This window comes from Botrytis porri (assembly GCF_014898465.1).
Source record: "Botrytis porri strain MUCL 3234 chromosome Unknown BPOR_008, whole genome shotgun sequence".
Taxonomy (NCBI): domain Eukaryota; kingdom Fungi; phylum Ascomycota; class Leotiomycetes; order Helotiales; family Sclerotiniaceae; genus Botrytis; species Botrytis porri.
The window spans coordinates 372,467-390,812 of record NW_024066082.1 but is presented as its reverse complement, the minus strand read 5'-3'; the positions used below and the strand labels follow the sequence as shown (position 1 = coordinate 390,812).

General features: G+C 40.7%; 7 protein-coding genes across 7 annotated transcripts; 4 read left to right on the top strand and 3 right to left on the bottom strand.

Moving 5' to 3' along the window:
• Nucleotides 1–251: 251 nt before the first annotated feature.
• Nucleotides 252–1,160, top strand: EAF01_006275 (uncharacterized protein; the record flags this gene model as incomplete). The annotated part of the gene is made up of 1 exon (XM_038914529.1): nt 252–1,160. One exon carries the CDS (start codon nt 252–254, stop codon nt 1,158–1,160), a length of 909 nt encoding a protein of 302 aa, XP_038769484.1.
• A 781-nt stretch (nt 1,161–1,941) lies between these two features.
• Nucleotides 1,942–2,722, top strand: EAF01_006274 (uncharacterized protein; the record flags this gene model as incomplete). Its single annotated transcript, XM_038914528.1, has 2 exons — nt 1,942–1,977; nt 2,036–2,722. 2 exons carry the CDS (start codon nt 1,942–1,944, stop codon nt 2,720–2,722), a joined length of 723 nt encoding a protein of 240 aa, XP_038769483.1.
• Nucleotides 2,723–3,164: 442 nt separating this feature from the next.
• On the bottom strand, nt 3,165–4,379 carry EAF01_006273 (uncharacterized protein; the record flags this gene model as incomplete). The annotated part of the gene is made up of 2 exons (XM_038914527.1): nt 3,165–3,257; nt 3,309–4,379. 2 exons carry the CDS (start codon nt 4,377–4,379, stop codon nt 3,165–3,167), a joined length of 1,164 nt encoding a protein of 387 aa, XP_038769482.1.
• A 472-nt stretch (nt 4,380–4,851) lies between these two features.
• On the bottom strand, nt 4,852–6,448 carry EAF01_006272 (uncharacterized protein). The gene is made up of 3 exons (XM_038914526.1): nt 6,272–6,448; nt 5,742–6,223; nt 4,852–5,693 (listed from the first exon to the last, which is right to left on the bottom strand). Exons 1-3 carry the CDS (start codon nt 6,380–6,382, stop codon nt 5,471–5,473), a joined length of 816 nt encoding a protein of 271 aa, XP_038769481.1. The 5' UTR covers nt 6,383–6,448; the 3' UTR covers nt 4,852–5,470.
• Nucleotides 6,449–6,678: 230 nt separating this feature from the next.
• Nucleotides 6,679–8,845, top strand: EAF01_006271 (uncharacterized protein; the record flags this gene model as incomplete). Its single annotated transcript, XM_038914525.1, has 4 exons — nt 6,679–6,957; nt 7,011–7,033; nt 7,083–7,942; nt 8,010–8,845. The coding sequence occupies 4 exons, from the start codon at nt 6,679–6,681 to the stop codon at nt 8,843–8,845; spliced, it is 1,998 nt and encodes a 665-aa protein (XP_038769480.1).
• Nucleotides 8,846–9,611: 766 nt separating this feature from the next.
• EAF01_006270 (uncharacterized protein) lies at nt 9,612–11,108 on the bottom strand (the record flags this gene model as incomplete). The annotated part of the gene is made up of 3 exons (XM_038914524.1): nt 9,612–10,019; nt 10,074–10,751; nt 10,803–11,108. The coding sequence occupies 3 exons, from the start codon at nt 11,106–11,108 to the stop codon at nt 9,612–9,614; spliced, it is 1,392 nt and encodes a 463-aa protein (XP_038769479.1).
• Nucleotides 11,109–11,798: 690 nt separating this feature from the next.
• EAF01_006269 (uncharacterized protein) lies at nt 11,799–17,300 on the top strand (the record flags this gene model as incomplete). Its single annotated transcript, XM_038914523.1, has 2 exons — nt 11,799–13,058; nt 13,110–17,300. The coding sequence occupies 2 exons, from the start codon at nt 11,799–11,801 to the stop codon at nt 17,298–17,300; spliced, it is 5,451 nt and encodes a 1,816-aa protein (XP_038769478.1).
• Nucleotides 17,301–18,346: the final 1,046 nt, after the last annotated feature.

Below are 18,346 nucleotides of genomic sequence, written 5' to 3'. Positions count from 1 at the left end.
TCTTATTGTTATAACAAAGAAATTGACTGGATATTTGAAGATACCTCAAAGGTATTTTGAACAAAGTTCATCTTAATGAAGAATAATAATGGTAGAACAAAGATCTTGCTCAGTCTATACAACTCTGATGCTCTACAATCATTTTTAAAAAATCATTCTCATCTATTTGACTATCTCTACACTACACTGCTCAAGTAACTAAATCAAAAATTTCAACCTTTAGCTTACAAGAACTAAAATCTACCTTTGAAATGGATTCTCAAGACCAATCTTCCGATCGTCAAGCTCCGGCTCAAGATCAATCATTTATTGGTCAAGCTCTGGCTAAGTTCACAATTTTCCCACAACTTGTCCCAGATATACGAATCATGATCTGGAAGGCTACATTGACTCCTCGTTTATTGAGTAGACAGTGCTTGAGCGTTAACAGTACTTTACCTCCAAGCTCTATGACTGTTCCTTCTTTACTTAGTGTTAATGCGGAGGCCAGATGTGAAGTAGTAAAATGTTACAAAAATATAGCGATTTCGGCTGAGCGTCTTCAGGATCTAAGACTTTCCAGAAGATCTTGGGTTCCAAAGGAGAAGAAACTCCAAATTCTCTTCAACCCTGAAATCGACATGATAGTCGATGAAAATCTTCGTTGCGATCTTTACCCGTTATCCCACTCCAACGACGTAAATGCTGATAAGCCAAGCAGAAGCCCACTACTCGTAGACCCCGACTTTGTAAAGAAGGTTCAAGTATCTACTGATGTTTTCATGAATTCTTTCTGGACTTGGGACCAGACATTATGGGACTGGCAAGATAACTACTACGGATTTGAGGACATCAAATTCAATCGGTACCAAGGAAACGACATCAGGTTCGCGGACCTGCGATTCAACAACTTGAATGAGTTCATTGTTCAGGATGTTAATTGCGCTCTTCCACATCAGCTTGACTCTCCGGAGACCAGAGCTATATGGAAAGAAATCCTGGGCACCATTTTCGAGGCCGAACAAAGGGGCAAGTCGAGCGCCCACATCCGATTCTCAATCCCAAAAATGGTCATCCGTCCAGGTGCAAAGGTAGGCCTTTGTGATCATTGCATTGCCCGGTTTACCCCATGGACCAAGTGGCCATTGGAAGCGCCATTGCTACCCGTAGCCTACTTGTAAGTCGACGAGTAAAAGATTGAGAATGGAGAGCGAAGAAGTTGAGTAGGGATAAGTGTCGCTGGCGACAACATCCACTAGATGTTGAGATTTTTCCTTTTCTAGCGATTTCCTTTTCAACTACTTCCTTTAATTTCATAGTCAATCTTAAAAATACCTTAAACACTCAAATAATATAAATAAATAATTTTCCTTATTATACCATCAGTATCCTCCAATAACCCCATCTGTTTTCAATATTTATCAAGTTCCAAGTAATATAAACATGCAATTTAAAGGTAATTAAAAAGTCCCATTCCTCATAAACTTGATGACTTGGATAGTATCGATGATACACCAAAGTTATCTCCCAGAGAAACCCAATGGTATATTCCATACCCAGCAACTTCCTCTATGAATTCTTCAATGTTGAAAGTAATTATTCATTGGATTTACTACACACTCTCTTATGTCCGACTAATTAGTCATTTCCATCTCATTATGTCCGGACTCAATGCTATTCGGATCTTCACCAGTTGACCGAAATCCCGAGGCCCCTCTTCTTAACCGAACCATGTGGATCTCATTCTTCTTACCTTGAAATCGACGTCTCAAGGTCGTTCTTGATATTATAAATCAAGGTGATTGAAACGAAATTCTAGACTTCTTCCTCTAGCATCAAATCATTATCATATCTCTTTCACATAAATTCCGTCCCTCTGTATAGTTTGCTTTTATATATCTTTCCATTTCTATCTCTACCTAGGTACCCCGCATTATATCATCAAACCTTAAACCCAACAAAATGACAGACAACACACCTACATTTCACCATCTCAATGTAAGTTTTAATCATTCCAATTGTTAAATGATACCTATTCATATACTAACCATCAAAGGATTCACAATCTCAACGGATCTTCTGGCTCTTAGAAGAACTTTCCATCCCCTACAATCTCCAACTCCATACCCGGAATGCCGCCACCGATCCCAAGGCTCCTTTACTCGCACCTCCATCTCTTCAAGCCACCGGTCATTACGGAAAAGCTCCTTTACTCATCACCGGTCCCAAAGATGGAAATCGCTATATCCCTGAATCTCTCGCTATAGCCACTTACCTCATCCGTACCTTCGATTCCGCTGATACCTTTGGTCTTCGTAATGGTGATTGGATCCGTGATGAAATACTCATTTCCATTAATTTGACTGATTTGGGAAGAGCAACAAATATTATGTTTATGCTGGATTTAAATGTTATAGCTAATGGAGCTGGACCTATGGGGAAACGATTTGATGGACCTGCTATAAGGAAGGTATTGGGTGATTTGGAAAAAGAATTGAAGGAAGGTCCCGAGGGAGGATTTTTCATGGGAAAGAATCCAGGAAGAGCGGATATTATGTTGGAGTTTCCAATGGCGTTGATTAAACAGAGAAGATGGGTAGATTTGGAGAAGGAGTTCCCGGCTTTGGATGAATGGTTAAAGAGGTGTTATGAGAGACCTGCCTGGAAGAGAAGTATTGAGAAAGGAAATGGGTATGATTTCACTACATTTCCTCAAAAGGCACATTTGCAAGCGCAATTATAGATGCAGTTTGGTGAATTGTAAAGTATGAAATACCTCACCAGCTTATTTTTCTTTTACGAGTCACGTGCACATCACGCGATCAAACCTGTACATTTGATTTCGTCGTTGCACGGTCTAGATTCTGCTTAAATGTAACCTTCCTTATATGTATGATTTTGAAGATATATTTGGCATTGGAAGTAGACTGAGATGTTTCCAACGTCCACATTCATTATCAATAAATGGTAAATCTTTCTCATGTAATGATTTCGATGGGTTTATACAATTCTTCTTTACTTAAGAGTCCGACTGTGGTCCCATAATGAGAGATCCTTCGTTCCAATAATCTTTCTCGTTGCAATGCACTCTGTGTACTATTTTAGGTTAGTGGCATAGTTGACCAAATCCATCAAATTATCTTGAATCCTTCGTTCCTGGCAACTAGTTCCATCCAATCAATATTCTATGCTGCCAATTGTTCATACTCCACACTAGCAAAAACAAAAGGTCCAGCACCCTTCAAATCATTTTCATCAATGTCAATCGAGGTATAGTACTATCCGAAAGTTAGTCAAATTTCCAATGAAATTTCACACACAAGACAAACCTCAAATGTAGCATTGGATCCCAAACTTCCCACCACAACTGTTCCCTCCCAATTAACCGTATCATTTGTTCCGTTGAATGCGACAAACGTTTCCGCAAGATATTCATAACCTTTCTTCATTGGTGCAATATATTCACTTCCAAGATATCCCTTTCTGACACCTTTCAAAATTGCATAAATGAACATTGCTGAACCGCTAGATTCGATATAATTTCGTGGTTTCCCTGGATATGGTTCATTCATTACTAACCACCAACCACCTGTTGTATCCTGTGCAGTAGCTACACCTGCTGATGCAGTAATAAACCAATCAAGAAGCTTTGCATGTCCTTCATGTGATTCAGGGAAATAATCGAGAACATCGACGAGGGCCATTAGATACCATCCCAATGCTCGATCCCAAACATTAGGTGATGCTCCTGTTATGGGATCAGCCCATACTTGAGTTTTACTTTCGTCATAACCATGAACGATAAGATTTGTGGTGTGATTGCGACAATGTTCTTCAATAAGCGAATATTGCAATAAGATATCATCCCAAGCAGTAACATTGGCGGCATCAAAGTATGATGTCCATTGAGCATAAAAGACATCAGCCATGAAAATACCATCCAACCACATTTGATTTGGGTATGTGGGTGCACGATGCCAGAATCCTCCAGAGGCAATTCGTGGGTTGTAGTTGAATTGTTGACGTAATTTGTCGGCGGCAACCTTATATCTCGTTTCGTTGGTTCGAGCCCATGTGTCGAGGATGATGGTTCCAATTCGAATGTCATCAAGGGAAGCTGGGTAGGATGGATAGCCGAGTATTGATCCATTTGCAGGTACAGCAGTATCCAATTGTGATTTTAGCCAATTAATGTATGTTGCGTTCCCGGTGGCATTGTATGCCATTTCAATACCTCGATAGAATACTGCTTGAGCATATTGGGCCGTTTTGGGAACACCCCGTTGAATGAATGAATCAGAAACTAAGGTAGAATACTTGATAGTAGCATCTTCGGCCCTTGTACTGATTACACTTGCTGCAGTTGCGGATGCATATGCCAAAAGAAGAGAGTACCGCATCTTGATGTGATTGTAAGGCGTGATGAAGAATTAAAATGGAAGAGAGATAGAAACTTCCCAACTTATGTAGTTTCTGCATATTCACAAAATCATCATTGAATCTATTCTTATGCATAGATTGACATCGTGCTTATTCACATGTAATCAAGGAACAGGAGATCATTGAGGGGTATAGAAGTAGTTAAGCCTTGGCCTTCACATCCTCATTTTGAGTCGTCTTGTTTTCAAAAGTTTCTCCGTCCGCTCAGAGTGATCCGCTCAAATTGAAGTTCGAACTACTCAGGGTTACATCTTCATTCGAAGGTAAGATCTTCTTTGATCAAACCTGATAACTTGTTGAGGAGAATTCACCAGCGTACGTGGGGTGTGGGGACCCCGGACGTATTAACCTAGTAAAATGCGGAGAAATGGCTTGATGAAGGACGTGTCAGCCGGAAGGATCGAGCCATCAATCATCGGACATGTTCTCATGAACTTTGATTTGGTGTTGTCAAAATCATTCAAAAAAAGGGAAATCCGAAGTCTGAAAATAACAAAAATATGTCTTTGGGCATATCAGATCTACCTGACACGCTAGGACTGATGGACTCAAGAACTCTTGACAAGCGATATGTCTGCCGGAAATGCCATACAGTTTTCAATGATTGTACACCGTATGTTCATATGTCTGTATCTTAATCGAGGTCGTCAGACCAAGACCATAACTTCAAGAAAGTCAAATATGCGGAATCAGACCTAAGCCATAACTTTGAAAGAATCATATATATATAACATCAGACCTTGGCCGAACATCGTTTTACTAAGAGTGGTGGACGAACTTCAACAGACCATTGCAGCGAAGAAAAAGGCAAGATGAGAGTGGCTGGAGTGGGTATGTTGACGAGGAAACATGAGCACTTTTGCACTTCTGCCCCAATGTAGTAAGTTCTCTTGGTTCATTTCCAATTGTTTTCGATTGAGAAAGTCCATGATAAGTGACCGTTATTCCAAGAACTTGGAAAGGCGCCTACCAAGTACCCCTTCGTAGAGTTGTTTTCGATAGAATAAAAACGCCAATAGTTTCCCGTTATGTATACAGTCGGTCAAATCTATCAACCCCATCCCACGGAGAATCCCCAAGAACCATCAAAAGTTTCATCCTCACCCTTCAATGGTCGTAAACATCCCAAGTCCCACGACTGAACCTTCATTTTCTGTAAACAATGAAATCTTGGGACTTGATTTGGGGCGTAGAATTTTAATAGCAATTCCATATCTTCTTCGTTCATTGCATGTAGGTCTTCTAAACTATAAGCGTCGCTTACTTTGATCATCCTGCTTGTTATAAGTAGAGTGGCAAAATTCTTATCCAAAAATGCTTACCATGCCATCCTTTTTGGTCCTTCTTCTGGTCCTGGTGCAACCTTTCTGAGCATCTGCCTTAGTTTTCCAATCTTCTCTATCCCTTCTCCAATTCTGTCTGGTAGATTCGAAGCAATTTGTCTCCTTACAATATTGGCAAACCGTGGACCTTTCCCATTTGTGCTAACCATAATTTGCAATGGCCCATCTCGATGAACACTACCAAAGTAGAAGTCACATTCAGGTGGCACATCTGCAATGTTCGCTGCTATTTTCCGTTCTTTACATAACTTCCATATCTGTGAAGATGCTTCCGGGTCATCGACCGCAGTCAATACCATATCAACATTGTCGAGATCGGATGGTTCAAACTTTCTATCCACAAAGTCGACTTGCCCCTCTTGTACTCGATATGCGACCTCCGGGTTTAGACCTTCTCGAGGTGATACGACAGTAACCTTTGCATCTGCATTTAGAACGTTCAAGATTCGACCTGCTGCAACCTTTGATATGGTTAGTACGAAAGAATGATGATGGAAAGGAGATTTTACCTCTCCGCCTCCAACTACCAACACCCGTTTATTCTTGATTTGCCATGCCAGTATCAATGATCCGCCGCCCTCAACTTTTGGAAAATTTTCTTCGCCCATCGGTATTGACATTGAAATATTGGATGTTGTGCATAATAACCAATTCTTTATTGGATATATTTCTGTGCTTTATTGTAAATGTGAATGCTTATCATTGATGACATTTCCGATAAGCAAATGGAATTCGGTACAGTACCGATAAGGCACAGCCGGAGAGCTTCGCTTACTCAAGACATTCGAAACCACCGTCACAGAATGAACAAGGCAGAGGGGAAGCCTTAAAAACAGAGAACCTTTAAATAAATCAATGTCTTGAATTGGTGAGGATCTGAGGTAGAATCCCTCAATATTTTGATATCTTTATAATCATGTCCAGCAGAAAGCTGGGAGGTGGGAGGATCTTGGGTAGTGGGAAGTCATTGGCACCTCCTGCCCCTCCGGCGCAACAGCGAAGTTCCAGTTTCATTACCCCTTCAGAAAGTACTCTTTCTTTAAGTTCGACTCATTCAATATCCCCTCTCGCAACTTCGCCTTTACCAAACGACAGTCAGGATTTAAGGTCGAGGGTTTCGTTGGAAAATGGTCGCTCTTCAAGCGTCACCGCTGTGACCTCGAAGCTCCTGTGTCCAATATGTAGCGAAGAAATGGTAGGCTAGCCCCTTGATATATTTAATGTGGGAGTAATAATAATGTTTGGCAGATGACTTTGTTGCAATTAAATCGGTATGCCTTGCGTATCTCGAAAGTTTGAAAGGAAACTCACTCTTTATAGGCATCTTGATGATAATCACCAAGAACTTCCAGAGGTAGAACAAGACGAAGTGAAGAATTGGTTCGACAAGCAGGTTATTAAGGCAAAGAAGTTTCAACCATTGGCAGTAATAAATCAAAAACTCAAAGGCCTAGATGTATTCGAATCAAACGATATACCGACATCATCGACTCCTATACCGAATACACTTTCTGGAAATCGCATATCATCCCTCGAGCAAACAAGACCAGATCCCGACGAAGTAATTACAAGGACACATTGGCAGAAATCAGGATTCAATGATATATGTACGGAACCTATATGCGGGAAGAGACTTGGTGCTGTCAATGGAAGTGTGAATTGTAGGAAATGTGGTCTTTTATTCTGTGAGGATCACACGATGTACCAAATCAAACTCTCCAGGTCAGCACAACATGAACCTGTAAGGGGATTATGGTGTAGAGTTTGCGAGACTTGTTTTAAGTCAAGAGAAGGATATAATGATCATAATGGTTATTTACGAGATCATACAAACGACTTTATGGCAATGAGAAGGAAGCATGTGGACAAAGCGTATTTGGAGATCTCGAGGTTAGAGAAACGACTCACTAAATTAACCCAGCTACTTGCGAATCCACCCGAAGATTTCGCCAGTAATGGGACATTATTATCTCTAGCAGGACAGAAGAATCCACGCAAAATACTTGAACAATCAGTGGTAACTTGGGAAGAGGATTCAAAGGTTCCAAAATGTCCTTTTTGTCAACAAGAATTTGGTTCATGGTCATTTCGAAGGCATCACTGTCGATTATGTGGTCGAGTTGTCTGTTCAGATCCTAGAACTGGATGTTCTTCTGAAATTGGATTGAATGTCACAGCACGTAAGTTTTTACTTTTTCAATATTTTCAACATTCCTATATTTTCAGTCATTCATTGACATATTCCAGTAACTGACATTCAGTCAGAAAAACATTCGGAGAATATTAGTCTCGATATACGAATGTGTCGCGATTGTAAAACTACAGTTTTTTCCAAGAAAGATTTTGCTGCAGAACTCAAGGAGAAAACACCCTTACAGCGGGCTTATGAGAATCTTCTACAATTCGAAAAGGGTATTCGTCTATTACTACCCAATTTCCAACGCTTATTGGTTGCACTTCAAGATCCAGAAAAACCACCGTCACATGTTCAACTTACTGAAGCAGCCAAAGTCCGAAAGAGATTAATAGATAGTTTCGGAAAATATGATCAAGCCGGCAGACGCATACGTGACTTGCCAACTACATCACCCACTCAGCAAAAGATTCAAAAATCAATTTATCAACAATCTTCTAGTTTCCTTCATGTCCATATGCTTCCTCTCAAATCTCTCCCTAAAGTTCTCAAACATGCCACTCCCTCTTCAAGTCACTCATCTTTAAGACCTCAAAATGGACGTTCTGCCCTCTCAAATATCAAATTCAACGATACTGCCACAGAAACATCATCACAAGTCTCGGATACCTCCCAAATATCTCAAATGGAACAGGAAGAAAAGGAATTGCGGGAAAAATTAATAGTTTTAGAAGAACAGAAATTTTTCGTCGAAGGAATGGTAAAAGATGCAGGAAAGAGAAGAAAGTTTGATGAAGTGGAAGCATTAAAAGCGAATTTGCAAGATATGCAGAGGGAGATTGATACGGTTATGGGATGTATTGGACAATTGGATTTTGAAGGGGCCTATAAAAGGGAGATGGATGCTAGTGGGAGTGGAAGTGGGAATGGTGTTTTGGGGCTAGGATGAATAAATAGATGGGTTGAGCTGGATATCGAGAACTGTGCACGCTAGCTTGGAGCAAGAGGGAATTATTGCACTTGGTTGCATACGATACGCACTTTTACGTACATACCGATCGATGCATTGCTAGGCGTTGGTTGGATATATTATATGGGACTGGTTGGCTTGGGTAGCTCGAGTGAGTAAGTACTATGGGATGGAAATACAAGTCATGGGTGGGTGGTGTTTGGAGCGCGGTTTTAGGATTAACTAGCTAGGTGTTGTTGGGTCGGATCAGGGTTCATTATCTTATGTCTTATGTATACTTATGCATACGCAATCGAATTACTTGAGTATGATATGATATGAGTATGAGTGTGGAAATCCACGAATATTGAACGAATGTTTGCTAGCCTGCTTACTCGCTTGCGTTACTGCCTATCTATTTACTCGCAAAGAAATTTGAACTCAATGAGAGTAATAATTGATGAAATGAAGTATAACTCAGAATCAGATCAGAAATATTGGCAGTGCCTTTTGGAGGGTTTTCTCGTCTGATATTACAATCTCAAATATCATGGTCAACAATTCACAAATTGAGTTTCACAAAAAATATCCTACAACGAATCATTGATTTGATTTTACAAGGAGTTACATGGGGGAATCTCTTTTCTTCTTTCTTTCATCGGTATCATCAGCCTACACATCAACTAACCTCCCTAAACATTCCATTCCAGCCTGTTCTAATCCTGTCCTAGCCCCCGAATTCATATCATATCACATCACATCAATTCTATAGCAACAACTCCAAAGGATTTTCAACAACCTTCTTGAACTCCTTCATCCATTCACCACCAACGGCACCATCAACAACCTTATGATCGAAGCTTCCAGTAACGGTAATTTGATCATCCCATTCAATTCCTCCATCTGCGCCTTGGATAGCTGCCTTTTGAGTGGTTCCTACGGCGAGAATAGCGGCTTGAGGTGGGTTGATGACTGCAGTGAATCGATCGATAGCGTTGTTCATTCCCATGTTGCTAATGGTGAAAGTTCCACCTTGGTATTCATCTGGCTTGAGTTTACCATCACGAGCTCGTTTGCCAAGGTCCTTGACTTGTGCTGAAATGGATTCGAGACCGAGTCCTTCGACGTTCTTGACAATTGGGGTCATGAGACCAACTGGAGTGGCAACAGCAACCTGAGAATAAAATTTAGTAAATTATAGTAAACTTGTAGGAGAAAAAGAACTTACGCTGACATCAACGTTGTTAAATTGGCGGATGAAACCATCTCTCCAGCTTGAGTTGACAGCTGGGACCTTCTTGCATGCAATAGCACATGCCTTAATCAAGAAATCATTGATTGAGAGCTTGTACTTCCCTTCTCCGGAAGCATTAAGAGCTGTGCGGAGCTTAATGAGCTTGGTAACGGAAACAGTAGAGGCGACGAAGTAGTGTGGGTTTTGGTTCACCGACTCAGTAAGACGGTTGGCGATAGTCTTACGCATAGATGTGATAGGAGTGTCGACATAGCTAGCAGTAGCAGCAGCTGGTGCGCCACTGCTTGAAGCTTCAGAAGAAGCCTTCTTGACATCAGCCTCAGTAACTTGTCCACCGAGTCCAGTACCCTTGACACCAGTAATCTTAACACCGGTCTCAATTGCCAATTTAATAGCTGCAGAGCTAGCATTGATTGCTCTATCCATAGCAGGTTGTAATCTTCCACCACTTGGAGCGGATTCCTCCGGAGCTGGGGTCGATTCGGTTGGGGGCGGGGGAGCAGTTCCAGATTGTGTATCAGATTTCTCGGAAGATTGACTGGCTTCCTCCTTTGGTGGTGGTGGTGCAGCTTTCTCTCCTCCAGCATCTGCGAGTGTGAAATCCGCGAACGCCGATGTATCCTCTCCTTCTCCAACCATAACAGCAATTGGCTATTTTCCCGTCAGCACTCTAACCTTTTTACAGCTTGAAGTAGTACAAACATTTCCAACAGCAACATCCTTCTCTCCAGATTGCTTCAAGATGGCAGCCAAAACACCTTCCTCTTGGAATTCAAAGTCCATTTGCGCCTTATCGGTCTCAATCTCTACCAATACATCACCAGGCACAATTGCATCTCCAGGCTTCTTTTGCCACGATCCAATGTTACCAGAAGTCATGGTTGGCGATAAAGCTGGCATAGTGACTACGGTATGGGGAGGGAAAGATTTTGAGGCATAACATCTTGCTAATTGATATGGCAGAGATGGTGATTGAAGGGCACGCTTTCTCAACACTGCGGAAAACATCTTGATGGGAATATCTAGCGGAAAAGAAGAACGAAAGCACTAAAGTTAAAGGAGTGAAGAGAACCCTAATCAGTATCCAGACAAATAAAAGTCTTGGATATGTAGAACCCGATATTGTAGGATTAGGGCGGGAAGGTGAGTGGTAAATGTTTGGGGTGGAGTGGGAGGAAGTTATTCGCGACAAAAACACAGATTTAAATTGTTCTGTTGAATATCGGAAAACCTCGTAGGTTGAGTTCCGTTGGCAGACCGGAGCTCCTTGGGATTAGTACAAAAGGAGTATAGTGGTAGAGTAGGCGTAGATTATTCCACCGTTGAGAGTCCTATTGGTGACTAAGCGCGGATGAGAAGGTCTGAGGATTTGATTGGCTTTTAAGCGCTCAATGGATTTTGAATAGACAGGGATTCATGTTTCCAATGAAATGGGCGGACCAGATATGTGCTAAAGGTGTTATTAATGTGGCAGCCAAGGGTTCATCGGGAAAGAAATTGGTGATTATGACCCGTTCTCTTTCCCCCCTCGAAATACAACCCTCAGATACCGATACAAGGGAATTACTAATTTCATAGATTTTAACCAAAGTGTGAGGGAATTGCATTTCATGGGATCTTCTTTTCTTCTTTCTCTTTAAAGAATAGGATACCACACTCCTACCTACGGATGGAAGTTGGCGCAATCGATCGACCACCATGAGCTCCATCGTCTTTGTGATTTCGGCTCTGGAAGCTATACATAATTCAAAAGAAGCCCAGAAAAGAAAAGGATTAGGGGAAGCAGTTGAGAAAGCTTTGAAGGATATCAAAGAACATGAACCTCAATTACCTGATCCCGAAATCATTTTCGATCCGTTACAACAAGCTACACGATCCGGAAGTATTCCATTGACAACGACGGCATTAGATTGTATTGGGAAACTTATCAGCTATTCTTACTTCTCAGTTCCTTCGTCACCAAACGCAGATCGAGAAGCAGATCGTGCGCCATTAATCGAACGAGCGATAGATACAATATGCGATTGTTTTCAGGGAGAAACTACGCCAGTCGAAATTCAACTACAGATTGTGAAATCATTATTGGCAGCAGTTTTAAATGATAAAATCGTGGTTCACGGTGCGGGCTTATTAAAGGCAGTGCGACAGGTTTACAATGTCTTCCTACTTTCGAAAAGTAGTCCGAATCAACAGGTTGCGCAAGGGACATTGACACAAATGGTCGGGACAGTTTTTGAGAGAGTCAAGACAAGGATACATATGAAGGAGGCCAGATTGAACCTTTTGAAATTAGACAAAAATGCCGAAAATACTAGTTCATTCACGGTCGATGCACAAGAGTCGTTAAATGGAGTACCTCGAAGCAGCGAGGGAGAGGAAGCAACTAATGAAACTGCGGCTGCAGATGAACCTTCCAATGGTGATGCGCCAAAACTCACACTCAAAGATCTGGAGCACCGAAAAAGTTTCGACGATTCACAAATGGGAGAAGGGCCAACTATGGTTACACAAGTCAAGCCTGCGAAAGCTTCACCTCGTTCAGTATCAGAACAAACCGCTCCGGACAGTGGTACTGATGATAGTATAGAATCCGAGGATATGGAAGATGAGGTTTATATCAGGGATGCATATTTGGTTTTCAGGTCCTTTTGCAATCTCAGTACCAAAATTCTTCCACCGGATCAATTATTCGATGTAAAAGGCCAAGCAATGCGCTCAAAGTTAATTTCTCTTCACCTCATTCACATGTTACTCAATAATAATATGCTCGTCTTCACTTCTCCATTGTGTACGATTACCAACAGCAAGAGCAATGAGCCTACCGGCTTTTTACAAGCCATTAAATTTTACCTATGTCTTAGCATTACTCGAAATGGCGCCAGCTCTGCTGATAAAGTTTTCGAAATTTGTTGTGAAATTTTTTGGTTAATGCTAAAATTTATGAGAGCTCCTTTCAAGGTTTGTATAGATTGATGGATTATTCTGATCTTTTAACTAACTATCTCACAGAAAGAAATTGAAGTCTTTTTAAATGAGATTTATCTAGCTCTTCTAGAAAGACGAAACGCGCATGTTACTCAAAAACTTCATTTCATGGGCATCCTTCATCGTTTTTGCGCTGATCCTCGTGCGCTTGTTGAGACATATTTGAATTACGATTGCGATCGAAATGTTGATAATATGTTCCAGACTTTGATTGAAGACTTGTCAAAAGCGGCGAGTGCTGCTGTTATGGTAAGCCCTCTTGCCCAACAACAATATGAAGAGAAGAACAGTAATCGCTCAGGTGGTGATTGGCAATCTCGAGGGACGCTTCCCCCGCCTCTTTCTACAGCACATTTGAGTAGCCATACCGAAAATGGAGAGACCGAAATTCCAAAAGAGTACATTGTGAAGCGACAAGCTATGGATTGTCTCGTGGAGACACTGAGATCACTGGTGAATTGGTCACAGCAAGGGATAGCTGATGTTACTAGTGGCCCAGAAAATGATATCAGAGGCTCCGCCGATGTTAGGGAATCCCTGGAACCTGGAAACGATAGTTCAACAAGAATCACTGGTGAAAATACACCAATGCCTTCAACGCCTGTCATGGATGATGACCCTGAACAACTGGAAAAGGAGAAGCAAAGAAAGACCGCAATGACAAATGCCATCAAGCAATTCAACTTCAAACCAAAGAAAGGCATCAAGCTTTTACTCGCCGACAAATTCATAGCGGAAGATACACCAGAATGTATTGCACAATTCTTACTACGAGAGGATAGATTGGATAAGGCGCAAATCGGAGAGTTTTTGGGTGAAGGAGATGAACGAAACATTGCGATTATGCACGCATTTGTGGATGCAATGGACTTTACTAAACGTCGATTCGTGGATGCTCTACGCCAATTTCTACAATCCTTTCGTCTTCCTGGTGAAGCTCAAAAGATTGATCGTTTCATGTTAAAATTCGCAAATCGATATGTTATTGGCAATCCGAATGCATTTGCTAATGCAGATACTGCTTACGTTCTGTCTTACTCTGTCATTATGTTGAATACAGATCAACACAGCAGTAAAGTTGCAAAGAGAATGACTAAGGAAGATTTCATCAAGAATAATCGTGGTATTAACGATAATGCAAGTTTACCTGATGAGTACCTTATCGGCATCTACGAAGAAATTCAAAAGGAAGAAATTGTACTCAATAGTGAGCGCGAAGCCGCTGCAGCTACTGGTAATGCTCCTCCACAATCTACGGGTGGTATTGCGGCAGGTCTTGGACAAGCTTTGGCTACAGTTGGACGCGACTTACAGCGTGAAGCGTATTTGCAACAATCTGAAGAGATCTCTCATAGATCTGAACAATTATTCAAGAACCTTTTCCGAAATCAACGAAAGAATGCATCAAAATCTGAGGATAAATTCATTCCTGCTACTTCATTCAAACATGTCGGCCCCATGTTTGAGGTAACTTGGATGTCATTCTTCTCCGGGCTTTCCGGTCAAATGCAAAATTCACACAACATCGAGATCATCAAGTTATGTATTGAAGGAATGAAATTAGCAATTCGTATTGCATGTCTTTTCGATCTAGAAACTCCACGTGAAGCTTTCGTTTCCGCCCTCAAGAACTCGACTAATCTCAACAATCCTAAGGATATGATGGCAAAGAATGTGGAAGCATTAAAAGTCATTCTTGAAATAGCACAAACAGAAGGAAATCTTTTGAAAGGATCATGGCGAGATATTCTCATGTGCATCAGTCAATTGGATCGCTTACAATTAATATCTGATGGAGTTGATGAAGGGGCTATTCCAGACGTTTCAAAAGCTCGAATTGTTGCTCCATCACGATCAGATACCACTTCATCAAGAAAATCTACCGCTTCTCAAAGACCTCGAACTCGTCCAAGGACGAACACCCAGAGTACTATTTATTCAACCGAAATCGCAATGGAAAGTAGGTCTGATGAAGTGATCAAGGGAGTGGATAGAATTTTCACAAATACGGCGAATCTTTCTGGTGAAGCCATTGTTCACTTTGTCACAGCTTTGTGTGATGTCAGTTGGGATGAAATTAAGATCTCGGGTTCCAACGAATCTCCAAGGACATACAGTCTTCAAAAGCTTGTGGAAATCAGTTACTACAATATGCTTCGTGTAAGATTCGAATGGGCCAATATTTGGGCTGTTCTAGGTGAGCATTTCAATCGGGTTGGGTGTCATAACAATACCGCTGTGGTGTTCTTTGCTTTGGATTCTTTACGTCAACTGTCAATGCGATTTATGGAGATTGAAGAATTGCCTGGATTCAAATTTCAAAAAGACTTCTTGAAACCTTTCGAACATGTAATGTCAAACTCAAATGTTGTATCTGTAAAGGATATGGCTTTGCGTTGTCTCATACAAATGATTCAAGCCCGTGGAGAGAATATTCGATCTGGATGGAGAACAATGTTCGGAGTATTCACTGTCGCAGCTCGAGAACCATATGAGAGCATCGTCAATCTTGCATTCGAAAACGTTAACCAAGTTTACAAAACTCGATTTGGTGTTGTTATTTCCCAAGGCGCATTTGCAGACTTGATTGTTTGCTTAACTGAATTTTCGAAGAATATGAAGTTCCAGAAGAAGGGTTTACAAGCTATGGAAGCATTGAAATCAATTATTCCCAAGATGTTGAAGACACCGGAATGTCCTTTATCTCACAAATCGAACGCGAATTCGGATGGTTCAATAAAAACTCCAGATACCACCACAAATCCTATAAGTCGTACAACGCAGGAAGAAGCATTCTGGTTTCCTGTTTTATTCGCTTTTCACGATGTTCTTATGACAGGAGAAGATTTGGAAGTTCGCTCGAATGCTCTCAATTACTTATTCGATTCATTGATCAAATATGGAGGTGACTTCCCTTCAGATTTCTGGGACATCTTGTGGAGACAATTACTTTATCCTATCTTTATGGTTCTCAAATCCAAATCCGAGATGTCCAATGTTGTCAATCATGAGGAATTATCTGTGTGGTTGTCAACTACAATGATTCAAGCTCTTCGAAATATGATCACATTATTCACTCACTATTTCGAATCACTTGAATATATGTTGGATAGATTCCTCGATTTGCTTGCTCTGTGCATATGTCAAGAGAATGATACAATTGCTCGAATTGGTAGCAACTGTTTACAGCAATTAATTTTGCAAAATGTCACCAAATTCAAGCCTCAACATTGGTCAAAAATAGTTGGAGCATTTGTAGAGTTATTCGATAGGACAACTGCATTCCAATTATTCACTGCTGCAACATCATCTGCTGCAGGAGGTTCTATGGAGAGTTCCTCGGCACCAATTGAAGATATTGATGATGGTCAATCTTTAAAGATCAATGGTACAAATGGTGGTGCAACCTCGGATGCAGAGAGCATTGCTGAACCAGAAGGTCAAACACCTGTAGCTCAAACTCCAGAGTTAGAGGACTATAAGCCACAATCAGGTCTACAACAACAACCTATAGTCGTCACTGCAGCTCGTCGACGCTTTTTTAATAAAATCATTACTAAATGTGTTTTACAACTTTTGATGATCGAAACTGTCAATGAGCTTTTTTCCAACGATACAGTTTATGCTCAAATTCCTAGTCCGGAACTTCTCAGGTTGATGGCTCTACTCAAGAAATCTTTCTTATTCGCCAAAAGATTCAATGAGAACAAAGAATTACGAATGCGTTTATGGCGTGAAGGATTCATGAAACAACCACCTAACTTGTTAAAGCAAGAATCTGGTAGTGCAGCTACATATGTTTCTATTCTTCTTAGAATGTACCATGACGAAGGTGAAGAGCGAAAACGAAACCGAGCAGATACAGAACAAGCTTTAGTACCTCTTTGTGCTGATATCATTCGTGGTTTTACCCAACTCGAAGAAGAAAGTCAACAAAGAAATATAATTGCTTGGCGACCGGTTGTTGTAGATGTGTTAGAAGGTTACATGAATTTCCCACGAGAAGGATTTGAGAAGTATGTTGAAGTATTTTATCCATTGGCAGTGGATTTACTTTCTAGGGATATGGGAGTAGAAATTAGATTGGCGTTACAAGGACTTTTAAGACGAGTAGGGGAAGTCAAATTGGGTCTTCCACCTACAGTAAGATCTAATACGCCTACTAGTCCTACTTCATTATCATTTGGTGGGAGACGAATGAGTCGTAGGGATTAAAATGAGTTGAATGGATTGAAAATATTAGATTTACAAGCGTATAAGGATCTCGTGATCCTTCTCTTTTTTCCTTCCTCTTCTTTCTTTTCTGGGAACTATTTGAGCGTGTCATATAGGGTAGTCACTAGGGTTGGAGTTAATGGGGTTTGATTGAGGTGTACTTGATCTATCAGTGAATGATAACATGATGGATTTTATTTAGTTATCGACTTGTATGAATACACGTTTTTTCTGATATCGGAATTGGCCAGTTTAATTAGTATTTTGTGTGTGTTGATGTCGTTTATTGTTGGTGTGATGACTTGTTGTATGCGTTGATTTTTCAAGGGCCATTTTGTAATTTTGACCAGTATACTTGGCTCATCATGAAGTCAATTTTGCGATAAGATTTCTTATATTTACCCCCATTTATGCAATTCTCTATTGATTCGAAGTTGTTCCCAAAGAATTTATTCATGAATTGTTTGTTCGGGTTTTTGATTGTTGGAGGCTAGGTTCTTGGACAAAAAATGATTTATTCTTTCCCATTTCAAAATGCTTGTCGAGATTTGTTCTTGAACAATTAGGAATAATCGAATAAGAATCTCCTTCTAAATCTCAATTAATACGGAAATTCAACTCATCAAATTGCATCTACATGACAGAACCATAATACCCTCTCTCCCAATCATCAAAAAAACTCCTTTATCACCCTCGCTTAATAATTCCCCCGCAAACAGCCAATCCTCATCTCTTCCCACAAAGAATTCTCTCCTCAATATTCACAACCCTTCAACTCCAATTCCTCCCCCTTTATCTCACATATTCAACCTCTCATCTCTAGACAATACCCCCCCTCACCTCTTTATCAGTCCACAAAGAACTTCAATCCTATAACTCTCGCTCTCAATCATGCGCACAAACAAGATGTTTGAAGTTCGATTCCAGTCGTGCAAAGAAAATTCATGTTCAAGGTACAGCGCACGTTTATGCTCAAGATTCACGGCGCCGTTGAAATTATTTTCTCGTATTGTATGATTATCTATCTGTCATATCTTGTTCATTAA

What these genes read in the sequence shown, in the direction of transcription:
- EAF01_006272 (XM_038914526.1), bottom strand. Translation starts at nt 6,382, where the DNA reads ATGTCAATACCGATGGGCGAAGAAAATTTTCCAAAAGTTGAGGGCGGC. An exon ending in TGGTAGTTGGAGGCGGAGAG is followed by an intron (nt 6,224 to 6,271) that starts GTAAAATCTCCT and finishes ACCATATCAAAG; the next exon opens with GTTGCAGCAGGTCGAATCTT. An exon ending in GGACCAAAAAGGATGGCATG is followed by an intron (nt 5,694 to 5,741) that starts GTAAGCATTTTT and finishes TATAACAAGCAG; the next exon opens with GATGATCAAAGTAAGCGACG.